The sequence below is a fragment of the Venturia canescens genome, chromosome 8, assembly GCF_019457755.1.
Source record: "Venturia canescens isolate UGA chromosome 8, ASM1945775v1, whole genome shotgun sequence".
NCBI lineage: Eukaryota > Metazoa > Arthropoda > Insecta > Hymenoptera > Ichneumonidae > Venturia > Venturia canescens.
The window spans coordinates 805,513-831,081 of NC_057428.1; the positions used below are offsets into that span (position 1 = coordinate 805,513).

The 25,569-nt window shown below is 35.1% G+C and overlaps 1 protein-coding gene and 2 long non-coding RNA genes across 3 annotated transcripts; 1 reads left to right on the plus strand and 2 right to left on the minus strand.

The window, feature by feature from the left end:
- Positions 1 to 4,132: 4,132 nt before the first annotated feature.
- LOC122414810 (alpha-mannosidase 2-like) lies at positions 4,133 to 5,454 on the minus strand. The gene is made up of 3 exons (XM_043426405.1): positions 4,996 to 5,454; positions 4,757 to 4,909; positions 4,133 to 4,220 (listed from the first exon to the last, which is right to left on the minus strand). Exons 1-3 carry the CDS (start codon positions 5,452 to 5,454, stop codon positions 4,194 to 4,196), a joined length of 639 nt encoding a protein of 212 aa, XP_043282340.1. The 3' UTR covers positions 4,133 to 4,193.
- Positions 5,455 to 11,729: 6,275 nt separating this feature from the next.
- LOC122414759 (uncharacterized) lies at positions 11,730 to 14,186 on the minus strand. The gene is made up of 5 exons (XR_006261811.1): positions 14,061 to 14,186; positions 13,765 to 13,971; positions 13,287 to 13,408; positions 12,944 to 13,143; positions 11,730 to 12,520 (listed from the first exon to the last, which is right to left on the minus strand). It is a non-coding gene; the product is annotated as an uncharacterized lncRNA (long non-coding RNA).
- Positions 14,187 to 17,413: 3,227 nt separating this feature from the next.
- LOC122414816 (uncharacterized) lies at positions 17,414 to 18,893 on the plus strand. The gene is made up of 3 exons (XR_006261820.1): positions 17,414 to 17,744; positions 17,942 to 18,093; positions 18,232 to 18,893. It is a non-coding gene; the product is annotated as an uncharacterized lncRNA (long non-coding RNA).
- The last annotated feature ends 6,676 nt before the right edge of the window (positions 18,894 to 25,569 follow it).

The window sequence follows — 25,569 nt, forward strand, 5'->3', positions numbered from 1 at the left end:
TAAGCTGTAAATCATAAAAAGCGGTAGTCTGCGCATCGTATGCTAGCCTGCTCGACCAACAGGCGATCGCGGATCATGGCAACGGGCCAATCGGAGAGGGCGTAACAAGTTGATGCGCAGAACCGAGCGAAAACGGAGATTCTCGGCGCTCGAGAATTTTATGGTGGGGACACGGGTATAAGAAGCGCTGCGCGACTCATTCGGCATTCAGTTCTCCCTGCCTCAAGGATCAACTCGGACCTCTCTGACAACACTGACCAAGCACTCTGCTTTTAAATTCACAAATTCCTTTCCTAAATTTTCCTGGATGCCTGGAATCTCGGAGCGATTCGGTGACGTTTCAATCCCAGAGTCCAGGGTCCGCACCTAACCTCTAAATTTTCCAAATTTTCCTGGATGCCTGGAATCTCGGAGCGATTCGGTGACGTTTCAATCCCAGAGTCCAGGGTCCACTCTTAGTTTTTCCAAATTTCCGTTGCACGGGATCTCGGAGCGATTCGGCGACGTTTCAATCCCAGAGCCCGTGGACGGTGAATTACCTAACCTAGTGGATGCACAGGATCTCGGAGCGATTCGGTGACGTTTCAATCCCAGAGCCTGTGGTCTACGCTATCCTGTCATATTCCATAGTAGATTCTATTTTGTCATTTTATGATCGTTAAAAGCAGAGCTGTAAAATTATTTTTTTGGGTTAATTAAAATTTTAAATTCAAAATTGATAAAAATCTTGTCCGAGTTGGCCGGGTATGGAGACCTAACGCAAATTAGAGAATTAACAAAAATCCAAGAGGCGATAGATCGAGTTAAAATTATATCGAGTCAAAACAAAATTAAAAAATTGTAAAAGCGAAGAGATCCTCTTGGATTCATTTATATTTTTTTTTTAGAGAAAACAAGCGTAACAGGACATCGGAAAAACCGCGTCAAACGAATAATAGCTCGAAGCATTGAATCGAGAGGTTTTTAAGCTCGAGGCGTGTCGAGAGACTAGAACGAACGCAACCATTAAATTTAAAATTGTTTTATTTCTAATTATTATTTTTGTACAATTAAAATTCGAAAATTGAGAAATTAAAAATTATCTCAGACAGAGAATTTGCAACGTTTTCGGGTCTTTCGGGTCTTTTTCTCGCCAGATCCGGTAAAACAACGCAAGACAATATAAAAAAAAAAACAAACTGTTTTAATCATCAAAAGCAATCGCGAAGCTTTTTATTTTGTCAAAATTCAATCAGTTATTTGAATAAATTTGATTATTTTAATTTTCAACAAGAATTCTTGGTTTCCGCGTTTTCCTTCATACCTGCTCCTTATTATTTAGGTTGCTCGAACCGACGCGTGGCGGCGTTCAGGCCAGGTCGGCAAGAGCGTTTCGTTACAATATTCATGCTGCGTTCAATTTATTTTTTTAATTTCTCTCCAGCGCATGCGTCGTTGTCTTTGCCTAATCCGATTCGCAGCGCGCGCAGCAGCAGCAGCGCCACTGGCCGCCACCGCCACTTCACTTAAAAATTGGAGTAAATTTTGTTTGTTGCAGCACTTGCTTACCTACAGGAGAATAATTAATAATCCATCCATCATCACGACAATAACCACAAAAGTAAGTATTAAAAAACGAGTTTTCTATGCGTAGAATTAAACATTTATATTATTACTATAATCGAACAAATATAATGAATAATTGTTATGTTTCTTTTTATGTTTCAGATGATGTACAAATGCATCAACTGCAATACGCCGTCTGGACTCTCCTGGGTTTGTAATCACGACTGCTTCCTCCACTATGACAGGATTTTCATCGACGAGTATAATTATGTCAATGGAATTCAAGGTAAAAAAAGATCTTTGAAATTCATAATTTTTTTAAGTATACCCCCTAGATGCTAAATATAAACTTATCGGGAATCTTTTTTTTTTATTTGCAGCTCCGGTTAATATTGGTGGAGAGCAGAAGTGTCTACAAATCCAGGAGAAGACCACAGAAAAAGCTTGGAACAGCGTGGTAGCTGCATTTGAGAATAATAGGGATATGCTCAGAGACACGGCTGATACTTTGAGCATATCCCGGTTGAACGCCTCATGGGCTCAACTCGATGAACAGCTCCATAAATATGCGGAGGGCAGCCTGCAGGAATGGAAAGAGGTAATTTCTTCACATAATATAGCATATTTGCCCATATGTAGGGTCGCAGCAGTTTCTTTACGCCAAATGTTTTAGAGTATTATGATAAATTAATATTTTTAATATTTGCATTGTTTCAGACCATAAAGGATTGGACCTGCAAAACAGTTGCCAAATGGCAAATTTTGGAGCCGGTTCTTCTTTCCACGGACCACCAACTACTCGATCTATTCTTCACTGATGCGGAGATGCGTTATCTCCATTTAATGGATTATATAAAACAATTTTCTATGAATATTGTTGAAATTCTAACAATAACCAACGCCGTTAAAAAATTTATTGTATTTTCATAAATTGTTTTCATTTTCATAATTAAATGTGTTATAAATATGATTTCGATGTTTTTTTTTTGGCACGTAATACCGCATTTTCCCCGTTTCGCGCTCTGCTGTGTAGAAGAAAAATCTTTAAAAAATATGTATGGTCAAGTTTGGTATCAAAGAATACGATCACAAAATCTGATAAATTTCTGAACTTTTAGAATTTTTTATTGTTTTTAACATGGTTTAGCATGACAACATTGAATTGAGTGAACTTCATTAATGTATATAAAATTTATAAACTAAAAATATTCAATCAAATATCACGAGCACTTAGCCTCATGGTATTGTGCTCGTCTTCGGGATCGATAAGCTTGGGTTCGTAACCCGACCCGATAACTTTTTTTTTTAAATAAAAAAAACAAGCCTTACGTTTTTGCCGATTCATCATAAATTTTCTTGAGATTCCCTGGTTCCCTTTCCAATTTTTCGGATAATTCCTTGCGGAACACTGCAATTTCCTCGCAAAATTTGTCATTGCAGACATCTCTGCTGTGATTTTTAGTGAGCGTAAATGTATTGTCGCTCTCACTCAAAATTCCTTTCCCCAGGCAGCCCTTTCAATAATTTTTGCAGCGGTAATAGCTAATTAAAAAAAAATACTTATAAAATTTTATTATTTTTTTGGAGGATGGATGAGTAAAATTCATTCATTGTATATTTATCGTGTAATGAAAACTGTTGAACGTCAGTTCGAAGCAGAACTTCAGTTCGAAAACGATGAAAAGAAATGGATAAATGAATAATAATACAATTAGATAGTAATAAAATGTAACGGAAAATCACCTCATTATACGCCCATCACTTTTGCGATATATTTTATTTTTTTGATATGCATAGCCATCAAAAATGGTCTCGGGCATGTTGTACAATCGTTTAACACTTTTTTCCTCTACGGGAACGATTCGATTGTTTTCACTCATGATTACAAATTTTACGTTTCTGAACAATTAACTGGATATAAACTGTTAGCAATGAAAAAGGCACAATCACAAGAATCACAGAGGATGCACAGCACGATGACTTGGTACAGAATGATTATTGGTAACAAGAGAAGGGAAAGAAAAAAAGTTGCAACAATGTTGTAGTTAACGACGAATAACAAATTTTTCTTGGAGGGGATTTCTAAGAAGAGATTCTACAATTCAATGAATAAAATTTTACGTTCTCTGTTCTTTTTACTCTCTCGGTCTCGATATAAAAAACTTTATTTTCGTTAATTATTTATATTACACTTTATGTACACGAGAAAATAAATAAACCTTAATTCAGCGTTTGACGTATCAACGTCAAAATTTGACATTTTCGAAACTGCACGAAATATGAAAAAAAAATCGCAACGCATTAATGTTGATTGTATTTACCCTTAGTTGTAAAAAAAAAGTCTAACGCTTTGATTATAAGAATAATTGGAGAGTAAATAAACCGATAAGACGAAAAATAAAATTATGTCCCGACGAAAATATCACAATCGGAAAAATGATTTGTGGGCACGTCCTTTAGGCATTTGGCCTTGCAATCTAAGCCTCTGAACTGCTTCCCTCAAATGTTTCAGCTGCAGAGGGCCTGACTCATTATTTGCCTCCATAACGTCCAAAGCTTCTTCGACTATTTCGCCGACGAAAACTTTCGCGATTCCTGAGAGGGTAGTAATTATCCATCACCCCCTGACTCAAACCTCTGTTGTCATCTTAAAGAAGTCGTCTATCTTGCATTATCTGCGAATAATTCAATGTGTCATGAATATTTTTATATTTATTTGCTACTACTTTTTTTCCATAAGAGATCTACCGAAAATCCTGACATTTGTCTGTCAAGTTCTTGCAACGTAAATTCAATAGATATCTTTTCGATAAGTCAATTCGAAAATTCAACGTGTATAAAAAAATATGAGAAGAGCTGCTTTAAGTTCGGACGAGCGCAAGCAATGTATTTTTATAATAAAATATTGTTCTTTCTAAAAAACTTGTGTTGAAAAACGATTTCCATTGAAAAATGATATTTTTGGACATTTGTTTTTACATTCATCGAGTGAAATGTTGTACTCGTTTCAAGTAAGCGACAAATAAATATTTTACTATATAGTAAGAACCTCGTTGAATATTTACACAAATTCAAACGGTCAATAACCTGAACTCGAATTAATAACTAAATTTAAAAAAAAATCAAGCATTGAAGATGCAATTGCTTTCATTCAATTTCAATCGATGATGTTATCAAAAATGGTAAAGAATCAGTGAGAACGAGGACTCACTTCAAATTGTCCCGAAGCCATGGATGCAGCCCCCAATGGTTGTGCAGTCGCCACAGTCATTCTAACTCGTTTGTCCTCGATGTAACCAGCGGAGGCGAGAGGGTAGTAATTCGCTTGAGTGGGTAATTTAGCGAACCGTTGTCGTCGAATCATCTGTAAAAAATGAATGAGCAAAATTACAAAATGATAAATTCCCGACAAAGTGTGTTTTTATTTGCAGCGTTGTGATTACAACTCACATTGAGACCGTTCAAATCCGTGAAAAATTCATTGCCCGACGCGATGTCAGTGTCGAATCTCATTGCGAGTTCGAAATACTGCGTATCTGCGATATCGACCTCGTTTTGTATTTGCAATCCGAGACCGTCGCTTCCTGGTGAATTGAAGAGAGTGCAAGTGTGACGTACATTCGGTAATTCGACGAAAACTCTCGACAAAATCGGCCCGGTGACGAGGTGGACAACCCTCTCAGTGTCAGCGTATATCGCATCCGGTTCTGGTTTGTCGGGTAAAAACAAGTAGGCACCGCTTCGGTCCTGGTGTTTTCCACGAGTCCCGTATTTCACAAACTCCAGGTGAACCGGGAACGTCGTGTTACCGACTCGCAATGCTTTCAAAAGTCCCGAGTTGCCAAAGGACACAGAAATCTTCGATCGATCGCCAATCGAAAATTCTTGGGTAGTTTTTACAACTTGCATATGTGCAAATCAAAACTTGATGCTGCTTATCCTTGTCAGCCTACTTTAAATTTGATCAAATAAAGAAAAAAACATACTGAACTTAGTGAGTAAAATATTCAATGGCATGTTTTAATTATGAGATAATTTAAATGAAATTATGCGACCAGCTTCTGCGACCAATAGTAAACTAGATATACTAAGAGGAATCGTGTATCTCAGTACTTTAAGACCCATGAGTCTGTTGCTTTGATGTACAGACCTTCGTCGATAATCGGCTGATAAGTGAGAGCAGTAAAATCTTCATCATTGTACATTTGAATTTCATAAAATTCGTCGTATCGGACCTAGAAATGTTAGAGTTATATGAAATTTACAATTTTGGAGTCTTATGGTTGAGTTTTACTTTCCTTTTCATTTATACCTCGATTGACCTCGATTTTGATGTAGAACGTTCGTAGAGTCTTGCTTTCGGTGTACTGTTCTGATTCGAAAAATTCTTTAATTCTGAGGAGTCGTCTTTCATTGGGATCAATATTCGGATTAATCTCTAGATTCCATAAACCGCAGCTCTTGTGGTTTATCGACAACTCCAGAGCCGGTGTGTTCGTAATCCAAATTGGATTTTGTACCGGAGGTATCAAGCTCCGTCTAGAATAGTGAATTTTTGTTTACAATTAATTTTTAGTTAAGCAGAAAGTCGTTTTATCCAACTACAAACTTTCTTTATCACTATTTTTCATATATCAATTTATTCATTGGTTAATTTAGAACTCTAAACAATTTTGTGAAAATAAACACAACTTACTTTTATAGCCTGAAAAGAAATATCCATACCCACTTCATTGCTCGAATCTTTTGGCTCTGGTTTACTCTCGAAGGAATTAAAATGGTCATCTTTCTCATCAATATCAACTTGATCACTGTCATTTCCAGAGTCGTCTTTTCCAAACAGGTCATCCATTACAAAAAAGTTCAATTCCTTCCTTATTCTAACTCAACAACAGTGAAAAACACGAAATTCTGGCTGGGAAAGTGTCAGATGAATCGATGTCAGACCGGCCGTTGGCATGGGCGGGCATACCGGAGTAAGATCTGAATTCGCCTCACGCGATATTTCCAACGCTACCGTCGATGGACAAGCTGCAAAATCGTTTAAATAAATATTTGACATTTTACAACATCATGAAAATTAAAAAACATTTACGTACTTGCGAGCGAAGACAAGTGCGGTTCAAGTTCGACTTCCTTCAGCAATATCGCACACGGCAATGTAAAGGTTAAATCAACCCACGATTCGCCGGGGAAGAAATGATAAGACCATGCAGCGGGTCTCGCGCGCCTGTGGGGGGCTGCGCTCTGTATCAGAACGTCAGCCGGTTCGACGATTGGTTTAACCCACGAAACTGTACCGAGAGGTGCAAATTTCAACAAACTGTCCTTCCCCGATTCCAAATTATTTAACGATTTTTTGCTGCTTGTTGAAGCACTCGCAGCCAGATTTGGTGCGTTCGAAAGATGTTGCATTACCAAAGCAATCACTCCTGGCGACGATAGTCCGCTGCTTGAACTGCCGTTATTCGAATTCACGAGATTCTCGCAAAGTACTTTGACTCCACCTATCGCAGTAAATACAGCTACGGACTCTTCGTTATCAAGTACTTTCAAAATGTACCATAACAACGGCTCTGATAATTGCATAACACCCATTTGACAATTTGGACCACTTTGGCTGCATGCTAAAAACCATACAATGGTGATATTCTGGCTTCAATTCCCACATGTTCCTATGAGGATTTTTCAGATTGTAATTGCACACCTCATTTAGGATCTCTTTCAAGTAGACCTAGGAAAAAATATTCATTTTTTTATCAATTTCATAGAATTCGATATTGCAATTTTGATTTATTCAACTTACTACTGGTTGTTTCGTTATTTTAATGAGATCTTTGATATTATAATACTGATGTTTCTCAAATGCAGCAAACAACATATCCATCACAGCATCCTTGTCGTCTCGCATTTTTTCCCCTTTGCCTTCTTTTTCTCAGCATATTCAATCTGTAAGTCGATCATCAAGAGACTCGGTAGAGTCTCGGGACAAGTACATTGACAGCCCTGTCGTCTGCTGGCCTGAGGCTCTCGCCGAGACTATACTTTCTCTGAATAAAACGATTCGACGTGGTGGGGGTAAAATTCGCATGTGATTTTCTTTAATTACGAAGCTCATGAGTTATGTACGGCTTTGAAAATTGAACTTTCAGCTAATTAAGAAGTTCTCTATCGAATGAGCCCAAAATCAGCATGATCGGTGTCGCAATTGCTGAGAAAAAACTTTGCACGGGCTTAAGATTATGCATAAAATTACTAACACATTCATGATTTTCGTATCTGTATACGCGTACTCTGACCGCTACAAACATAGGCTCCTTGGCCCCCACGATCACCAATCCCCGGTGAGAGAATTTTGGTTGCAACCAATGAGAGGTGAGAAAATTTCTAGGCCAATCACATTCAACAATAAATTCAGGGAAGTTGGCGGAAAGCAGCTGTGGAAGGACCGAGAGATCGAAAGTCACTAGCCGAAATTTCATGTTATGTTGACGTTTGAGGTTATGATCCTCAGAGTGCTGTTTGCGTGCGGATTGTATGTTGACGTTTGAGGTTATGATCCTCAGAGTGCTGTTTGCGTGCGGATTGTAAATAAATGAAAAGTGGAAGGATTAATCAACAATGACGTGATTATTTCATTTTATATCAATGAGGTGATTATTTTTTTAATAAAATGGTGGTAATGAAAAAGTTCAAGCACGGTCAAAGTTGCTCCCGATATTTTATTTGGAATAAATACACCCGGCACATTTCGAGTATCGGTATTTTTATAGAATCATCATTTCGACATGTAATTAAAAAAATAATGAATTTGCGTTCACCGGATACAGATTTCTTACAGGAATGTAGAGCCATCAACAAAAATAAGGCCAAACATCTTTCTATCAAGCTGGCAGATGGAATGTATGATGAAATCCTGAAATTAGCTCTGAAGTTGAAATGCAAAATTTATCCATTCCAGATAATAAAGTATAAACGAGAATAAACAGTATGGTCACCAAAAATCAGATGCGACAACTTCCCATGAAACAGAATCGATTATGTTGTATAAAAACAAGGAAAAAAATTATGATTTTTCAGAAAGTTAAAGTATAAACGAGAATAAACAGTATGGTCACCAAAAATCAGATGCGACAACTTCCCATGAAACAGAATCGATTATGTTGTATAAAAACAAGGAAAAAAATTATGATTTTTCAGAAAGTCCTGGATCATCAAATCTATTCAAGGTTTATTTCCTCAAGCAAAAATTTAATCCAACTATGAATAAAAATCAAGTGGCCAAACAGGCGAAAATTTTACTAGAAATTGATAAATCTCATAAAGATAGAAGTCCGACTCTGCCAGCTTCAATTTCTTTCCTTGAAAACTCTGAAAATTTTTACATGACTAAACTGTCTCATTCGGATGACAGCAAACAACGAATCGAGTTTGTGTTGGGTACCACACGAGGCCGAGCCAAGAGAAATAAGTTTGTGGTAAATATATATTGTATCCCTTTATTTAGTTATATCATTTCGACATGTAATTAAATAATTTTCTGTTTTTCCAAATTGAAGTTTGTGAGAATGAGGTTTCTCGGAGAAAACAATCGCCGTCCGTTGAATATGTTTGTCGTAGATTTTGACTGGACAATTGTAGTCGATATGGAGAACGTTTTACGGCTGGAGAAAATGTCGAACATCCCGGCTGGATTCCCAGAGAGAAATGGTATCTGACTCTCATTTTTTTTTAAATCCACAAGCCCAGCGTCAATGGCTCGTTGTCTATTGTCAAACTTTTCAAAAAATAAACCACTCGATAATATTCTCGGATCAATCAATAACATTCTGGCTCATTTTAATACAATGGGATCAAAATGTACGTTTTAAAAATTATTGAATGTTCAAATATTTCAGACTATACATGCCACTAGTTTGCAGTTTTGTAATTGCGTCACTTTGGGTATTTTTAACGTCCACGTAACGATGATTGCTAATTCGGAGAACTTGACCGTTCAACATCTCGAATCTAAATAAGAATGAATTGAAGGTGACAATTTTTCACTTTCCTGGTCAAATTATTGCCGGAGCTGATGACTCTTTGAAACTGCGAAAAGCATTTTTAGTGCAAATTTTATTTCGATTTGTCATTTTCTTTATTCATTCAAATTTTATTCAACGATTTCATCTTGATTTTTTGATATTCATTGAAATACCGATTTTTCGTTTTCTCTAAAATTTGATTTTGATTTTGAACTCCAAATGTATATAAATGAAAAATAATTCAAGATTATGAACTCCTATTTTACTCAAATTTGATTTTTATGTGCAGAATTTGATGGTGAAACTTCAGAAAGTTTGTCAGGATTTGAAAGACTCGCATCCCCCTCTCGACTCGGTCAGAGAGGGTCGATTTTACGCTGCGAAACACAACGATGATGGTTTTTGGTATCGGTGAGTAATGCGACAGAATAAAAACCCAGAAAAAATTCTCAGTGCACCGATAAGTTAGTTTTAAATCTCGGAATATCGTTCAATGCGAATTCAGCTCGAGTCTTGCATTTAACGAGTTTTTTTATTTTTCTCTTTTCAGTGGCTGCGTGCTTAACGTAAACGGCAAGCAAGTGTCCACGGTTTACTTGCTGTAATGTTTTGCTCGAGGATGTATCGTAACAATTCCGTTTGAAATTTGAAGAGCTCCAGATTATTTGTTTCAAAGAGTAAGACAGAAATCGAAGAAATCGAAGTTTGACAGCGTTCCATCGAACTATCATTATTTCGAGTGTCTTAAAAATGGGGAATAATTGTGAGAATCAATAACAATTCTCGAAGGTGAAGGAAAAAATTTAAAAAGTTGCCAACTGTCTGGTGTGAGCCTTATACAGATTTATTTCTACATTATTTTTGTAAATGTTATGAAAAAAAATTTTAACGCAAATGGTTTTGTAATTTCTCTGATTTCCCAGATTCCTTCATTCATGAATAAACTTAGTTTTGCAAATCAATTGAAAAAAATCCATTTTTATGTCTATTTTTCGAAACGTTTCAATTTACATATTTGTTTGGGTTTCTCTTTTATTCAGCCACATTGCGTTGCTTTACTCTATTAATTTTTATGATTAAAAAATGAAGTGAAACAGTAGAATTTAGATTTTCAAAATATGACTCAAATTTCAGAGCCATTTTGGTTACGAGTTTCGCTATAGAATTAAGCATCGTGATCATCATGATGGATGCATATGATCAAATCATAACAAATAAAGAATAGAAAATAGCCATGGAATTGGATCAAAGTTTCACAAAACGATTATAAAAATCATATCAGATTGCTCATCGTATAGATATGAATATCATTCTTCCACGATATATTTAAAACCACAGGGGTGTCTCTGTTGTTCCACGATTCTTATGGTGTAGAAAACAGCTTTTCTCTTCTGACTTATTGGCTTGTTCCGTAGTCAGATAGATTGAAGATAATGGATTTTATTATGCAGTACTAAAATAAAATCATGACGCATATATCAAATAGAGTTTCTTTCATTAGAATTCCACCAATTTTTCTTCCATCCAATTGAACGCTTTTTCTGAACGTATTGCCCGTAAGGTTCTTTTGTGTAAGGAATCTAATTTTCTACGAAAATATGTAAGTAATATTGCATTGTAATTTTTCCTCAAGAGTTGTATCTCAATGTTTAGATTTACCATCATTTTCGTATCTGGAAAACCTCCAAATGCAATACGCTTCGCGAAATGTTTTAACTCCGATAATTTAAAATCTTATAAATCAATCACCTTCCACTTAAACGGAGCGTACACAAAAAAAAACATCCAAGAATTCAACAAAAGATATGTCGAGAAGCTTTGTATTCACTCCAATATATTACAAGTACGTGCACTACTCGATCGAAAACTACATTCTCAAACGCGTCAAACTCTTCGATATAACCAACTGAAGAAATCTCTAATTGACGCCGGATGGGAGGGTATAATAAGACATTCTATTTCCAACAATCATAATAACCAAAAATAATAACGGAGCTAAACAATATCCTTCATTGTGAAAAATTTGAGTTTTTAAGTGAAAAAAAGTTATACACGCAAATCAATGTTCAAGTATTTGTAATTTTAGAGACCATATCGATATGGGTGCTAGAATGACCAACAGATTGAAATAAAAAGAACTTGTCATACTTCAGCCAAATTTTATTTCACAGATCATTGGTATTAAACGATAAAAAAAACTTTCATTGACAAACATGAAAAACTACGCTACAAGAAAAAGATAAACTTGCAAACATTTTTGGAGAAGAAATGAAACCTTAATGAGATCAATTTATTAGTTTATTGAACCCTTTCTTTTTCTGTCCTTCTTATTTCCTAGGTGTGCTGAAAAATTTGAGTAAAAATCGCGAGGAAAAAACCCGAAGCTTTGGACTTTTCATTTATCATCGCACATTGGTAAAGAAAAAAGTTAGAAAACAAAAAAATGTAAAACAAAGTACGTGAATCTACAAAATAATTTCGAACTTGAATCTCGCGAAATTCAAATTGCGAACGCTTAAAATACTGTACTCGCGTATTCTTCTTTTCGAATTGTTAAGAAGACGTTTACATAGAAAAAAAGCTGCGACAAATGCTTTGTTTCCTGCACATGATTTTCAGTCGCATTCAGTTTTCTTCATTGCATCATATTTTTAGTCATCAACTGTTGAAGATTGAGCAGGACATTTTGGCTCGAAGGCAAATAAGCGACATTTCTTGACCGCAATAATTGGCTTCGATTCTTCTCAATTCGACGAGACCATCATCCGCGTCTCCGGGCAATATTGCCAATAAACTGGCCGCCTGGGCGTCACCCTCGGCGCTGATAATCGACGCTCTCTTTTGCTGTTCTGCTCTCTTTCTACCAGGAAACGATCTTTTTCTGCGTCTTGCTGTGCTACTTGCTCCAATTCAATCGCCTGACTGAAGTCTTTGCCGAATGTCAAGTGTGTCTGTGGAGAAAATATCATTGATAACATTGGGATTTTTATATGAACAAAAAATAAAATGTAATTGAGTCGTTCCCATGAAAAATTAGCAATATTCTTTCTAATAAACTTTGACTTTATTCTATAATTAGTAGAAGAATTAACTACTCGTAGAAGTTTTTTTATCACTCCAAAACTGTAACGATATTAATTCCGATTGATAAAATGAACAATGTTAAGATATGTATTTTCGTAAAATTAAAAATCTTTTAAAAACATTTGTTCCGTCATAATTATTTGCATTCTTGAATGGATTGAAATTTAAATATTTTTCTCTAAGGCTTTTCGAATATATTCTACCTATACTTGGTGGCTACTCTTCTGACTTGTTACAAGAAAAAAATGCATAGTGATAAATGGGTAAATAAGGAAAATAGTTGTACTTACTTTCAATTTTCTTGGTTGTAAGCAACTTGATGGTTCGATGGAAAGCTGTCAAACTTCGATTTCTGCCTTGCTCTTTAAAACAAATAATCTGGAGCTCCTCAAACTTCAAACGGAATTGTTACGATACATCCTCAAGCAAACCATTGTACGGCAAGTAAACCATGGACACTTGCTTGTCAGTTACGTTAAGCACGTAGCCACTGGAAAGAGAAAAATAAAAAAAACTCAATAAACATTGCAAAACTCGAGCTGAATTCACATGGAACGATATTCCGAGATTTGAAACTAACTTATCGGTGCACTGAGAATTTTTTCTGGGTTTTTATTCTGTCACGTTACTCACCGATACCAAAAACCATCATTGTTACGTTTCGCAGTTTAAAGTCGACCCTCTCTGACCGAGTCGAGAGGGAGATGTGAATCTTTCAAATCCTGACAAACTTTCCAAAGTTTCACCATCAAATTCTACACATAAAAATCAAATTTGAGCAAAATAGAAGTTTATAATCTTGAATTATTTTTAATTTATATACATTTGGAGTTCAAAATCAAAATTAAATTTTAGAGAAAACGAAAAATCGGTATTTCAATGAATATCAAAAAATCAAGATGAAATTGTTGAATAAAATTTGAATGAACAAAATAATTTCAATGAACATCAAAAAATCGAGATGAAATTGTTGAATAAAATTTGAATGAATAAAATAAAATGATATATCGATTTGCACTAAAAATACTTTTCGCAGTCTCAAAGAGTCATCAGCTCCGGCAATAATTTGACTAGGAAAGTGAAAAATTGTCACCTTTCAATTCATCCTTACTTAGATTCGAAACGTTGAACGGTCAAGTTCTCCGGATTAGCAACCATCGTTACGTGGACGTCAAAATATTCAGACTTCTCCGATCTTCGAGGTCAGATAGGCCTTCGCGTATTCTTCGATATCGAAAGTGCTTCAAGCGAGCTTCGAGAGTTAATTCACTCAACGAGTTTTGTGGATTTCACATTGTTGATTCCGTCCTCGTCGATACTGTAATACCAAAAGTGACGCAATTACAAAACTGCGAACTATAGTGGCATGTCTATAGTCGGAAATATTTGAATACATTTAAAACTCACATTTTGATGCCGTTGTATTCATGAGCCAGAGTGTTATTGATCGATCCGAGAATATTATGGAGTGGTGATTTTCTCCATGACCATGTGTCCTCTAAAAATTCTTCGATTCCTGGGTTTTGTCTGGTCTTGTCACACTCACAACATGAATTATATATAGGTTACGTTCGTCGCTAAGCGCCACAACGGGATGATTTTGACAACATTTGATTTATCCATTTCTCGGATAAACAATGATCAAACAAACGTTCAAACAATATTATTTGTTTCAAACAAACGATTCCGAATCGATTGGCGTGTGAAAAAATCAATTTTAAAACAGTAGCGGCTAATTTAACGCTATTTTTTGTTTCGTTTGTTTGTCAACAAATATTGTCAAACAAACGTTTAAATGAATCAACCATTCACAAACTAACGCCAAACAATCAGAATGAATAAAAAAACAATGGTAAAAGTCAAAATCGAGGGGCTAATTTTATATAGCTCCTTACAACCCTTACAACGGTAGAGCGATTGTCAAAAAATGCGCGTGCGCACAAATCAAATAGAAAAAGACGTTAGCATAGATGTACTTCTCTCTCGGAACGGTCGGACCCGTTAGTATGCCGTTAGGACAGTCTGAATTCGTTGAGAACGTCAAACGACGTGCTCTAACATTATTTTTCCATCTTTATTATTTTACAGTTGTCAAAAAAGGGGCATTTCGAGGATTTTCATTATCGCTCCCTTTTGTTTCACCTTATTCCTTTAACCGTGTGTATTTTTCATTGACATAAAAATAGATGAAAGAAAAAGGAAGAATGTTATCATAACCCCCAAATCTCGGGGTAAATTGTTTTCAGCATCTGCACTTTGCGATGGACTCGAAGATAATAATTTACGGTGAGCTTGGTTAATTTACATGCAAACAAGGAAAATTAATATTTCGAACGTTTTCGAAAATTTGGTGTCTGTATCTGTTGAGATGAAAATCCGTAATTATACATGAAAAACCAATAGATACACAAAAACCAAAAGATGGACATGAATTACCATCTATAGGGTCACTGAGAATAGCGGCAAACATAATATTGGGTAAGTATTTTTTTAAATTCACAATTCCAAAACTACCGGTGAGTGTGAAAAATACTTTATCAATAATTCAAGTGTGTTTACGAGACAGAGACTGGGAAGAACACAGTGATAAGGCTGTATAGTCAATGTACAACAAAAATGATCTCTGCATTATGTATTTCACAACGATAATGAGATTTTGGATAATGAGATTTTGGATCAAATTTCAAACATTGGACACACAAAACAAAATATCCATGTTTCAAATTGCCAAGCAATTGAAAATTCCTGAATGGATCGTCAATCTGAGGCACGATAAGGCTCATGGACATGAATTACCATCTATAGGGTCACTGAGAATATCAGCAAACATAATATTGGGTAAGTATTTTTTTAAATTCACAATTCCAAAACTATCGATGAGTGTGGAATATACTTCATCGATAATTCAGGTATGTTTATTAGACAGAGAATGGAAAGAAACTATTGATGAGACTGTATTGCTAATGTATTACGAAAGTGATCTTTGCCTTATGTATTCCACAACAATAATATGATTTTTGAATCAAATTTATTTATTGTGAAATCGAGTAGAAGTACATAAAACAACATAGAAAAGAATCATCTTATATTTCAGTGATTATCACTATGAAGTTTCAATAATATTTGATCGGACATTTGATTGTCCTTTGATTGAGCTTTATTTACAGTTGAACCGAAAAAATAAAATGATTGCATTTGACTATTAGGAAATGATTTTATATGCGAAATATTTTATCACAATTTCAAAACTATCAGTGAGTGTGGAATATACTTCATCGATAATTCAGGTGTGTTTATAAGACAGAGAATGGAAAGAAACCATTGATGAGACTGTATTGCTAATATATTACGAAAGTGATCTTTGCCTTATGTATTCCACAACAATAATGTGATTTTTGAATCAAATTTATTTATTGTGAAATCGAGTAGAAGTACATATATCGGAAACAACATAGAAAAGAATCATCTTATATTTCAGTGATTATCACTATGAAGTTTCAATAATATTTGATCGGACATTTGATTGTCCTTTGATTGAGCTTTATTTACAGTTGAACCGAAAAAATAAAATGATTGCATTTGACTATAGGAAACGAAATATTTTATTAATTATTGATTCTAATACATATGGGTTAAAATCAGGTTCAAAGAAGCATTTTTTTATTTACAGCTTTGGAATTGTTAGATTTTTGTTTCGTCATATTGAAAAAAAACAAAATTTCTTTGTCACGTTGTGTTTCGTTTTTAGTTAGTTACTTTTCTAACAAAAAAGTTGATTTTTTCTGGAACCGAAAATTGCAGGTTGTGCTCGGGCTTATAACATAACGAGGCTCCAGTTCAAGACTCGGGAGGAACTCCAACTCATGCCACAGATTCAGAAATCTCATTGCTTTGGAGGATGAGAATGAGGCGAGCGACTCGAAACAGGGGATTTCCCCGGGACCGGATGTTGAGCTATACCCTTCGATTCTCCCGAATTTTCGTATCGAGCTGGTTAAACAAGGAAAGGTTGAAAAAATTGATAAAATACAATATTTGAAATTGTCTAATACTCATGATGGTTGTTTGCAACGTCAAATTCACGATTGTCTGTAACATTTTGACTTTTGTTGGTGTTAACGGAATCGACTAACCGAGCGTACGAAATTTTCTAACCAATTGATATAAATAAAACTGGTGTTTCAACACTGGACACTATTTCCCCGTTCTTTTTTACTTGCTTTTTTCTGTCTCGTAATGCACTCTTTTCCCACAGGCTCTCATTGGCAGCGACCACAATCCAGCTATCGTGAAAGAAAAAATTGTTAAGGAAAACGAAAGAATACCAACCGATAACGACGATAATCTTCATCGGGCGTATGAATTCTTTTCTGAATATTACAAATCACCAAATTTTGGGCCAATGCTGTGAGTTGAAACATTTGTTTTATTCTGTGGCGAACGACGAATTTTCGAAGTTGTTAGGATAGAAGGATGACTCGATTTTGAAAAGAGTGATTTCGAAGTTAATAGGATCGAAAGATGACTTGATTTTGAAAAGAGTCATAATAAAATAAATTTTGTCACGTTTTTGAAGAATAAAGTTGGAAAACTAATATTCGAGCTCACTTTAGATGGAATTGACTAAGCGATATGAGCACGGAAGTCAACGCAGTAAATTAAGCTTCAAACTGAGATTAATAGCCATTATTCATCACAAAACTGTGTGCTGTTATTTTGTGGTGAAAAATAATTTTATTTAATTACAGATTGGTTATATGATACTACTCTTCTCGTATTGCATTCTCATCCGCATGGCCGATTGTCCATCATGGGCTGAAATTTATGAGATTGCATACATATGCACACTCGGTTGTGAAAAAGTACGAGAAATCGCGACATTCGAACCCGCCAAATTATCGCACAAGTTCAGCGTCTGGGCGTGGAAAATGGGGAATCCTTGCGACGCAGCGGCAATAATATTATTCCAAATCGGTCTCATATTACGGTTGTGATCGGGTACTTTCGACATTGCACGTGGCATGTATTGCATCGATTGTACTTATTGGTATCTTCGAATCCTCAATATTCTCGGTGTCAACAAATATTTGGGTGAGAATTTATCTATTCTCTTATCATAAGTAACTTGAGATATAATTTTATTCATTTGTCAGGATATTTTAGTCAAAAGTGATTGAAAATATACATTTCGAATCATTCAAAGTAGCAATTCAGCTCGTGAATTAGCAATAAGCTTTTTTTCTCGATGATTAATCAAAAACATAATTATTCTTTCCGCATTTTCTTAGATCCTCTGGTTACGATGATGGGAAAAATGGTGAAAAATAGGATATGCTTCGCGGTCCTGTTGCTGGTCGTGCTGATAAGTCTGGCGTAGCAAGGCAAGCTATTCGGTTTTCAGTTTCCGAAAAACGAACCGAAGTGGTAAATTGTGAGAGATGTAAGTAGAATTTGCTTAAATACTTTTGTTGTCGAAAGTGCTTCAAATGTTTTGAACGTTTCAATTGTATTTGTAAAAATTCACTATCAAAAGGACAACACGTAAAGGCAAATGAACTAAGATTTTTTTAATTTCTAGTTGGTCGAGTTTCGAATTCGTAAGTTAGAATTGAACCAGCCGCTACTAGCGCATCTGGGTGTTATCCATCGTTTCATGGCGACGTACATGCCGAACGATGGTCTTGGGAGTTTGGACATCGAGATCCAGCATACATTAAAGAGCATTATTCACGGAGTATTTTACGACAGATCAACCACTGTTCCAATTTCGCATTCCACACTCTGTTGATTTGTTTCCTTTACATCCGTTTATAGTCTCATTTTTGCTGCGAGTCCCAGTCAAGTTTTGTATAATTTTAAAGTGAGTTCAATTATGTTCTTTATTATTACAGATTACAGAACGGAAAATAAGTTTGATCAAAAAATTTGATGATAATTTTTAAAAGTTACCGACGGCCGATAATTCACTGATGTTCAGTAAAGGTAGTGGGATTTGGCTGGGATTCCCCCAGCCAAATTCTTTCACTGTCATATACGTTCTATTTATTGATTATCAATTATTTCCGTTAAAATTTCTGAATGCCAGCATCGCTCAACAATCGCAAATGTTCCGAATTTTCAACATTTATCCAACTGTCATTTTCTCGGATAGATAGATTATTTTCTCGCGTAGATCATTCTCACAGAATAAGACTTCTTAATAATTATATACGAAAATTGAGAAAAAAGACAACACGGAATTAGGAGATTAAGAAAATTATGAAAACGAAAGATTTATAACTTTATATCAATTTATTATTTATTTTGAAATTAAAAAAAAAAAACACCGGGACATCATGATAGGAGATTAAGAAAATTATGAAAACGAAAGATTTATAACTTTATATCAATTTATTATTTATTTTGAAATTAAAAAAAAAAAAACACCGGGACATCATGATGAGCCTAAAACAGATAAAAATGAAAAACAATGAGAATACTGTGCGAATGATTTTTTTTTTTGAAAATAAAATGTTAATTGTCTACATATGTGTTCAATTATGTAAATTTTCCTTACCTCGTCCCCGGCCGCCACGACCACGTCGCTGATGACCGCGGTACCTTTCGGCCATTATCGTCCCCACCCGCTCGTTGAGCTGGGCGACAAAGTTTATTTTCATTTGCTGGCGGACCCGCCAGCCCGCTCTCGTGCCTCGATCTAAAATTGACAAATAAATTGTTTTAAGGATTTTCGACGGGAAACAGAAGTAATTTTGAGAAAAATCTGCCTTCATATCCTGGCATAAACTGCCCAATGAATATAATAAAAACTATCTAACGCATAGAAAACCAAGATTTTATATTTCAGGTTCCGCATAGCCACATGATGGGTCAGTTACACCAAATCTAATATATAGAAAACTTGAAGTTCCCCTGCTTGGTGTACAATTAAACACAATGCTAACATAGCAAGTACTGTGTTGTATTGTATCAAATGTGCCCTGTAAAAATGGATAAGCACCTTGGTTTCTCATTTTGGGTACAGCGTACACCTTGTAGAGGGTCTTCGCAGTTAAAAATTCATACCGAATAGTGTATCGCAGTGCCTGAAATGGAGAACCAAAGTTTGCTATTTGAGGTTCATCATGGAAATAGCATGAGAGAGTTTACGCCAAGTTTACAAATGGAAGTTTCTCCACTTAGTTCAAATACAAAGGAAATGCAACACAAAATGAACTGGAAGTGGTGAGTACTATGTTCCATTGCGTTGGGTGTATCCTATTTTAACAGAGGCTGCTTCCCAACAAAATAGAGAGCCAGACTGAACCGCAGTCTTGATTGTAAATAAGTAGGCAACCAGGTCTGGTTTTGTTTTTATTCGAAAGCACGGTTTATCATGACAACGCTGGGACTAATACCTTGGGTGCATTCTAATCAATCGAAGCACACTTGGCACAGTGCAATACAGTGCTCACTTCTTACATCGGTATTGTGTTGCACTGTGCTTTACTGTGTACTAAAATCGAAGAACTTTTTTATAAGGAAAAGGAATAAGGAATTAGATTTTTATTTTCAACTTTCTTTTCACTTACGTTTTTTTTTCTCCTCAAGCTGCTCGCCTTCTCGCTGCTCCCCAGGATGTTGCAGGGGTTGCTCCTCAGCTGGCTGCTGTGGTGGCGGAGCTCCAGCAGGCTGCTGTGGTGGTGGAACTCCAGCAGGCTGCTGTGGTGGCGGAGCTCCAGCTCCAGAATGTGCCTCGCCCTTGCCGCTCGGTTCGTTATCCACTACCATATCATGGACCATTTTGCTCGTTCCAACAATCTAGAAAAGAATAACAATTATTATTCGTTGTGAAAATCATATATATATAATATATGCTACTCAATTCGGATATAATATATGCTACTCAATTCGGATTATTATCAACAAAGGCTACTTACGTCTTAAGTGGTCCAGTGATTACGAGAAAGTGAAACCGCGGAAGTACTTCTTTTAAGATTGGGGTATGAATAAAAAACCAGATGGCGTTGTACAATTTTCACTTCACCGGAAGTGGTACGTGGTACACATTCTCGTTAGACCGTTAAAGATCAATAAATAAAGCTTTATAGTTTTAAAATAAACGAAATGTTTACATTGATTTCCCATTATTTTTATCATTTATATAAAGAAGTGTTTAACAGAAACGATGACGATCTTGTTTATAATTCTGATACAGTTCCGCAAAGAAGCTTAGTGCGTCAGCAGCGATTCTGATACGTGCCGTAGCAGAAGGTTTCTATGTTTTCTTCTTTTTACTATAGTGGTATAGTGTTTGAATTTTTTTCATTTTCATTGTTTATTGGGAATTAAGATTTTTCATGGAGGCGTGGCTGAGATGATATAACATCAAGAAGGATGTAAACAAATTTGTGCACATTTTTCAATATATATTGTTTTTGTAAATCACCTGGTACATTTTAAAAAATTATTCTACTCACGCTGGTACGCGCTAGAGGAAAATTCGAAAAAAAGAAAAATTCAAATTAGATTTCTCAGTTTTTCAGGTATACCAAAAAATCACGAAATGGCGTTCCGCATGATGAGCACTAATACTCCCGTTGAAAGACAACAGCACGGTCCTAGAGTTGCAAAAGGACGGTCATTTTCATGTCTGGTCAAATGACACTAAAATGACCGTCATTTGACGGTCTTGTGACGTCATTTTTTTTAAAGCGTTTTTTCAAAGTCAAAATGACCGTCTTTTTGTTTAACGTCAATTGACTGCGTCAAATGACGGAATTCGTCTACATAGTTGCAAAATGACCGTCATTTTTTGAATGGTTACGAATTGGTCACAAATTTTGCTAATTGTTTTGATTATAATTTTATTTGGGCATGTTTTTATTTCAGTCGCGCGTCACAACACAAGATTAACGTAATAATTAAATTTTATATTGTTTTTATAAATCACCTGGTACATTTTAAAAAATTATTCTACTCACGCTGGTACGCGCTAGAGGAACAGTAGAATTCGAAAAAAAGAAAAATTCAAATTAGATTTCTCAGTTTTTCAGGTATACCAAAAAATCACGAAATGGCATTCCGCATGATGAGCACTTATACTCCCGTTGAAAGACAACAGCACGGTCCTAGAGTTGCCAAAGGACGGTCATTTTCATGTCTGGTCAAATGACACTAAAATGACCGTCATTTGACGGTCTTGCGACGTCATTTTTTTTAAAGCGTTTTTTCAAAGTCAAAATGACCGTCTTTTTGTTTAACGTCAATTGACTGCGTCAAATGACGGAATTCGTCTACATAGTTGCAAAATGACCGTCATTTTTTGAATGGTTACGAATTGGTCACAAATTTTGCTAATTGTTTTGATTATAATTTTATTTGGGCATGTTTTTATTTCAGTCGCGCGTCACAACACAAGATTAACGTAATAATTAAATTTTATATTGTTTTTATAAATCACCTGGTACATTTTAAAAAATTATTCTACTCACGCTGGTACGCGCTAGAGGAACAGTAGAATTCGAAAAAAAGAAAAATTCAAATTAGATTTCTCAGTTTTTCAGGTATACCAAAAAATCACGAAATGGCATTCCGCATGATGAGCACTTATACTCCCGTTGAAAGACAACAGCACGGTCCTAGAGTTGCCAAAGGACGGTCATTTTCATGTCTGGTCAAATGACACTAAAATGACCGTCATTTGACGGTCTTGCGACGTCATTTTTTTTAAAGCGTTTTTTCAAAGTCAAAATGACCGTCTTTTTGTTTAACGTCAATTGACTGCGTCAAATGACGGAATTCGTCTACATAGTTGCAAAATGACCGTCATTTTTTGAATGGTCACGAATTGGTCACAAATTTTGCTAACTGTTTTGATTATAATTTTATTTGGGCATGTTTTTATTTCAGTCGCGCGTCACAACACAAGATTAACGTAATAATTAAATTTTTATTATTCAATATCAAATTTGTTTGACATATTTTATACATGTTTTTCGTTTTTTTTTGTTAATTGTAATGATCTCACTCTCATAAAAGCCATCTCGACTAGTGCATATACATGTAAACAATTGTCAGTTTTTTTATATTATATTTCTGTATTCAATACATTTTCTTATTGAAAACTTACACACGCACATATTTTATGCCAATATAATAAAAAATTTAATTATATTCTCGTGTCAATTTTTCTATTATTTCTTTCATTTACTTTTTTAGTCTTTGTTTAAACAAACCGTTGTTACAAACTCGAAATTCTACGAGAAACAAACGGCGGCCATTTTAATGAATCGGTCACAAATCGGTCATTTTTTATGGCCGTTTTCTCCGACGCAGTTTAAACTCAGTTCAATTTTTTTAATATAGTTTCGAGGTAGGATGAACCGAGTTTAAACTCAGATTAACGTTGGAGAAAACGGGCATAAAAAGTTGGAATAGGGCGCCGAAGTTGAACTGTCTGGCTACCCAATTATAGTGCAGAGGGCGCTCAAACTCAATCGTAATTCACCGGTACCACAGCATAAAAAACGACAAAACATATTTTCTTCCAAATTTTATTATTCAATTATTTCAAAAAGCTTTTGAATAGCTGTCTTTATCACGAGTCAGTTGTTTCAAACCGATACTAGTTGTATATTTCGATAGGTAGCGACCTGTCGGCAGAAGTCTGAACTACAATATGAAGAGTCGCTCAATAGAAGTTTTATGCCATGGCTAATTTGTTTGTTATAACCGTTATATATAACACTCTTGATACAGTGTTAACAGTTCGTTGTAAACATTTTCCTTATTTCTGTGAATAATTCCTTATTTTCGTTAAAAATCAATCTTTTCCTCATTGGAACTTTTGAAACTCATCGATTCATACACAGAGATCAGTCAGAAGTGATAAGTGTTTTCGTTTTTATTAACTTCAGTTCGTCGTAAGGCTATGTATATCTGATGATGTGTACGGTTTTGGATGGATAATTCGTGAGTATTTATCATATTTCTCTCTTCTTTTTCTTAATCGAATGGTGTCCGAATACATAATTGGGTACGAAGTAATAATTTTTATGAATCAAGGGATTCATAGGAACATTTTCTTTGATATTCATGAAGTAGAAGAATAATACATGGACATTGTTCGTTTTTTCATAATGATACCATGATTAAGCACAGAGCATGTTAATTTTTATTTTTTATATCAAAGTTAATTTAGCATGGAAAAGTATGGAAAGTGTTCCGTTATATCAAAAAAATGTAATTAAAAAAAGGAATTTGCACGCACTGTTCAAGTTGACAGTAAAATTGATTTGTGAAAATATATTTATATGGGGTTTTTTTATAATATTCGAGGTTGTTTCGTTTATAGCGGAATATGTAGGAAATAACATTACTCATTCGCAGGTGATCTGACTTCATCTATACCTCGATGGTAACAAATCAGCGAAGGAAAATATTGAATGTGTTCAAATCGTCCGTCAACACTCAATGTAATTTACTCCTTTCCAATCCAAAGGTAATAAAAATCCTCATATTATACTTTATTTTGAGAACTGATTTTATATTTCAAGAATGCTTCATTGTTGGTTGCCAGAGAGATGAAAATAATGAGTCTTGTATTGCTGCCTTTCAATTCGAGCAAGAGTGCATGATTTATCAACATAAATAGAGTCTACGGTCAGGTATATTTTCACTGCATTTCAGCCTCTGCTGTCAAAAAAGGTTGCATTTATAGAAGTAATCACTTATGATTTTCTTTTGCGGTTCTCAATAGACAATACTTTCGCTTTTTTCCAGAATGAACTGCGGTTCAGTTTCTCTAGTTGTGATATTTTTTTCATTGAGCATGATAAACACATAGTAAAGGAGGAAATAAAACGCAGCCACACTTTTATTTTAGATGAATATCAAAAAAAGTTCTATCGCTGTCTTTCGGTATCAGTATTTTAGATGAATATAAAAAAAAGTTCTATCGATGTTAGATGAATATAAAAAAAAGTTCTATCGATGTTTTTCAGTATCAGTTTTTTAGATGAATATTAAAAAAAGTTTTGTCGCTGTCTTTCAGTATCAGTAAAAGTTTTCACACCCACATTTTATTCATTGAGGGTGACTGAAAATTCATATGCTCAAAATACTATTGCAACAAATAAATATGAGTGAAATTTAATTTCAATAAATTTAAATAGAAGTCAAAACCTTACTTTTCTTTGATAATCGGAGAAAGATTCTGTTTTGACAAAATAGTGTTCGCTGCGACTCACAAACAATAACTGAAATTTTTACACACAGATTTGTTCGAATTCCTAGTTTCGCCATAGTTACATTAAAAAATCAACTTCGCGACAGTGTTACTCAAAATACATTCAAGTCAGAACAATACATGAGTTGTTAAACAAATCTGCTCAACCCTGGTGTGCCATATAATAAATAGGTCATATAATAGGAAAATATTCGGTAGATCATATGTTTATCAACAACATTCAGTATAGTTTTGTTGAGCCAAATTTGCATTTTGATCGGTCAACCAGTGAAACTTTTGGTATTCCGGAATATCTGTGTTTGTTAATTTGTCAAATTTGTCAAATTGAAGCCAGTCGACCAAGTTTTCTGAGAGCACTGAGGATTATCATGAACTTGACGGTGGAATTTCTTATTTTAAAGAATAGAATAAACACAGGACTGTTCTGAGATAGCCTGACAAAAAGTGATAATTTGCTTTTCAGAAGCTAATTTTCTATGTTAAGTTATATTTTTGTTACAACCGGTGCAATTGCTGTTCGGTGTGAGTTTGTTTAGCAACATTCCACTAACTTCTTCATATCTTGTGTTGTACTTTGCAAGTTTGTTCATTTACTTAATCATTGTTGGACTTTATTTCTTATCTTATTTTATTATGATATATACGTTTCTGTTCGGTTTTTTGTTACAACCGGTGTAATTGCTGTTC

Bases quoted from the DNA above. Each gene is read 5' to 3' on its own strand.
- LOC122414810 (XM_043426405.1), bottom strand. From the start codon at position 5,454: ATGCAAGTTGTAAAAACTACCCAAGAATTTTCGATTGGCGATCGATCG. The intron at 4,910-4,995 runs GTGAGTTGTAAT...CATTTTTTACAG, and splicing joins CGGATTTGAACGGTCTCAAT to ATGATTCGACGACAACGGTT. The intron at 4,221-4,756 runs GTGAGTCCTCGT...AATTATTCGCAG, and splicing joins TGGCTTCGGGACAATTTGAA to ATAATGCAAGATAGACGACT.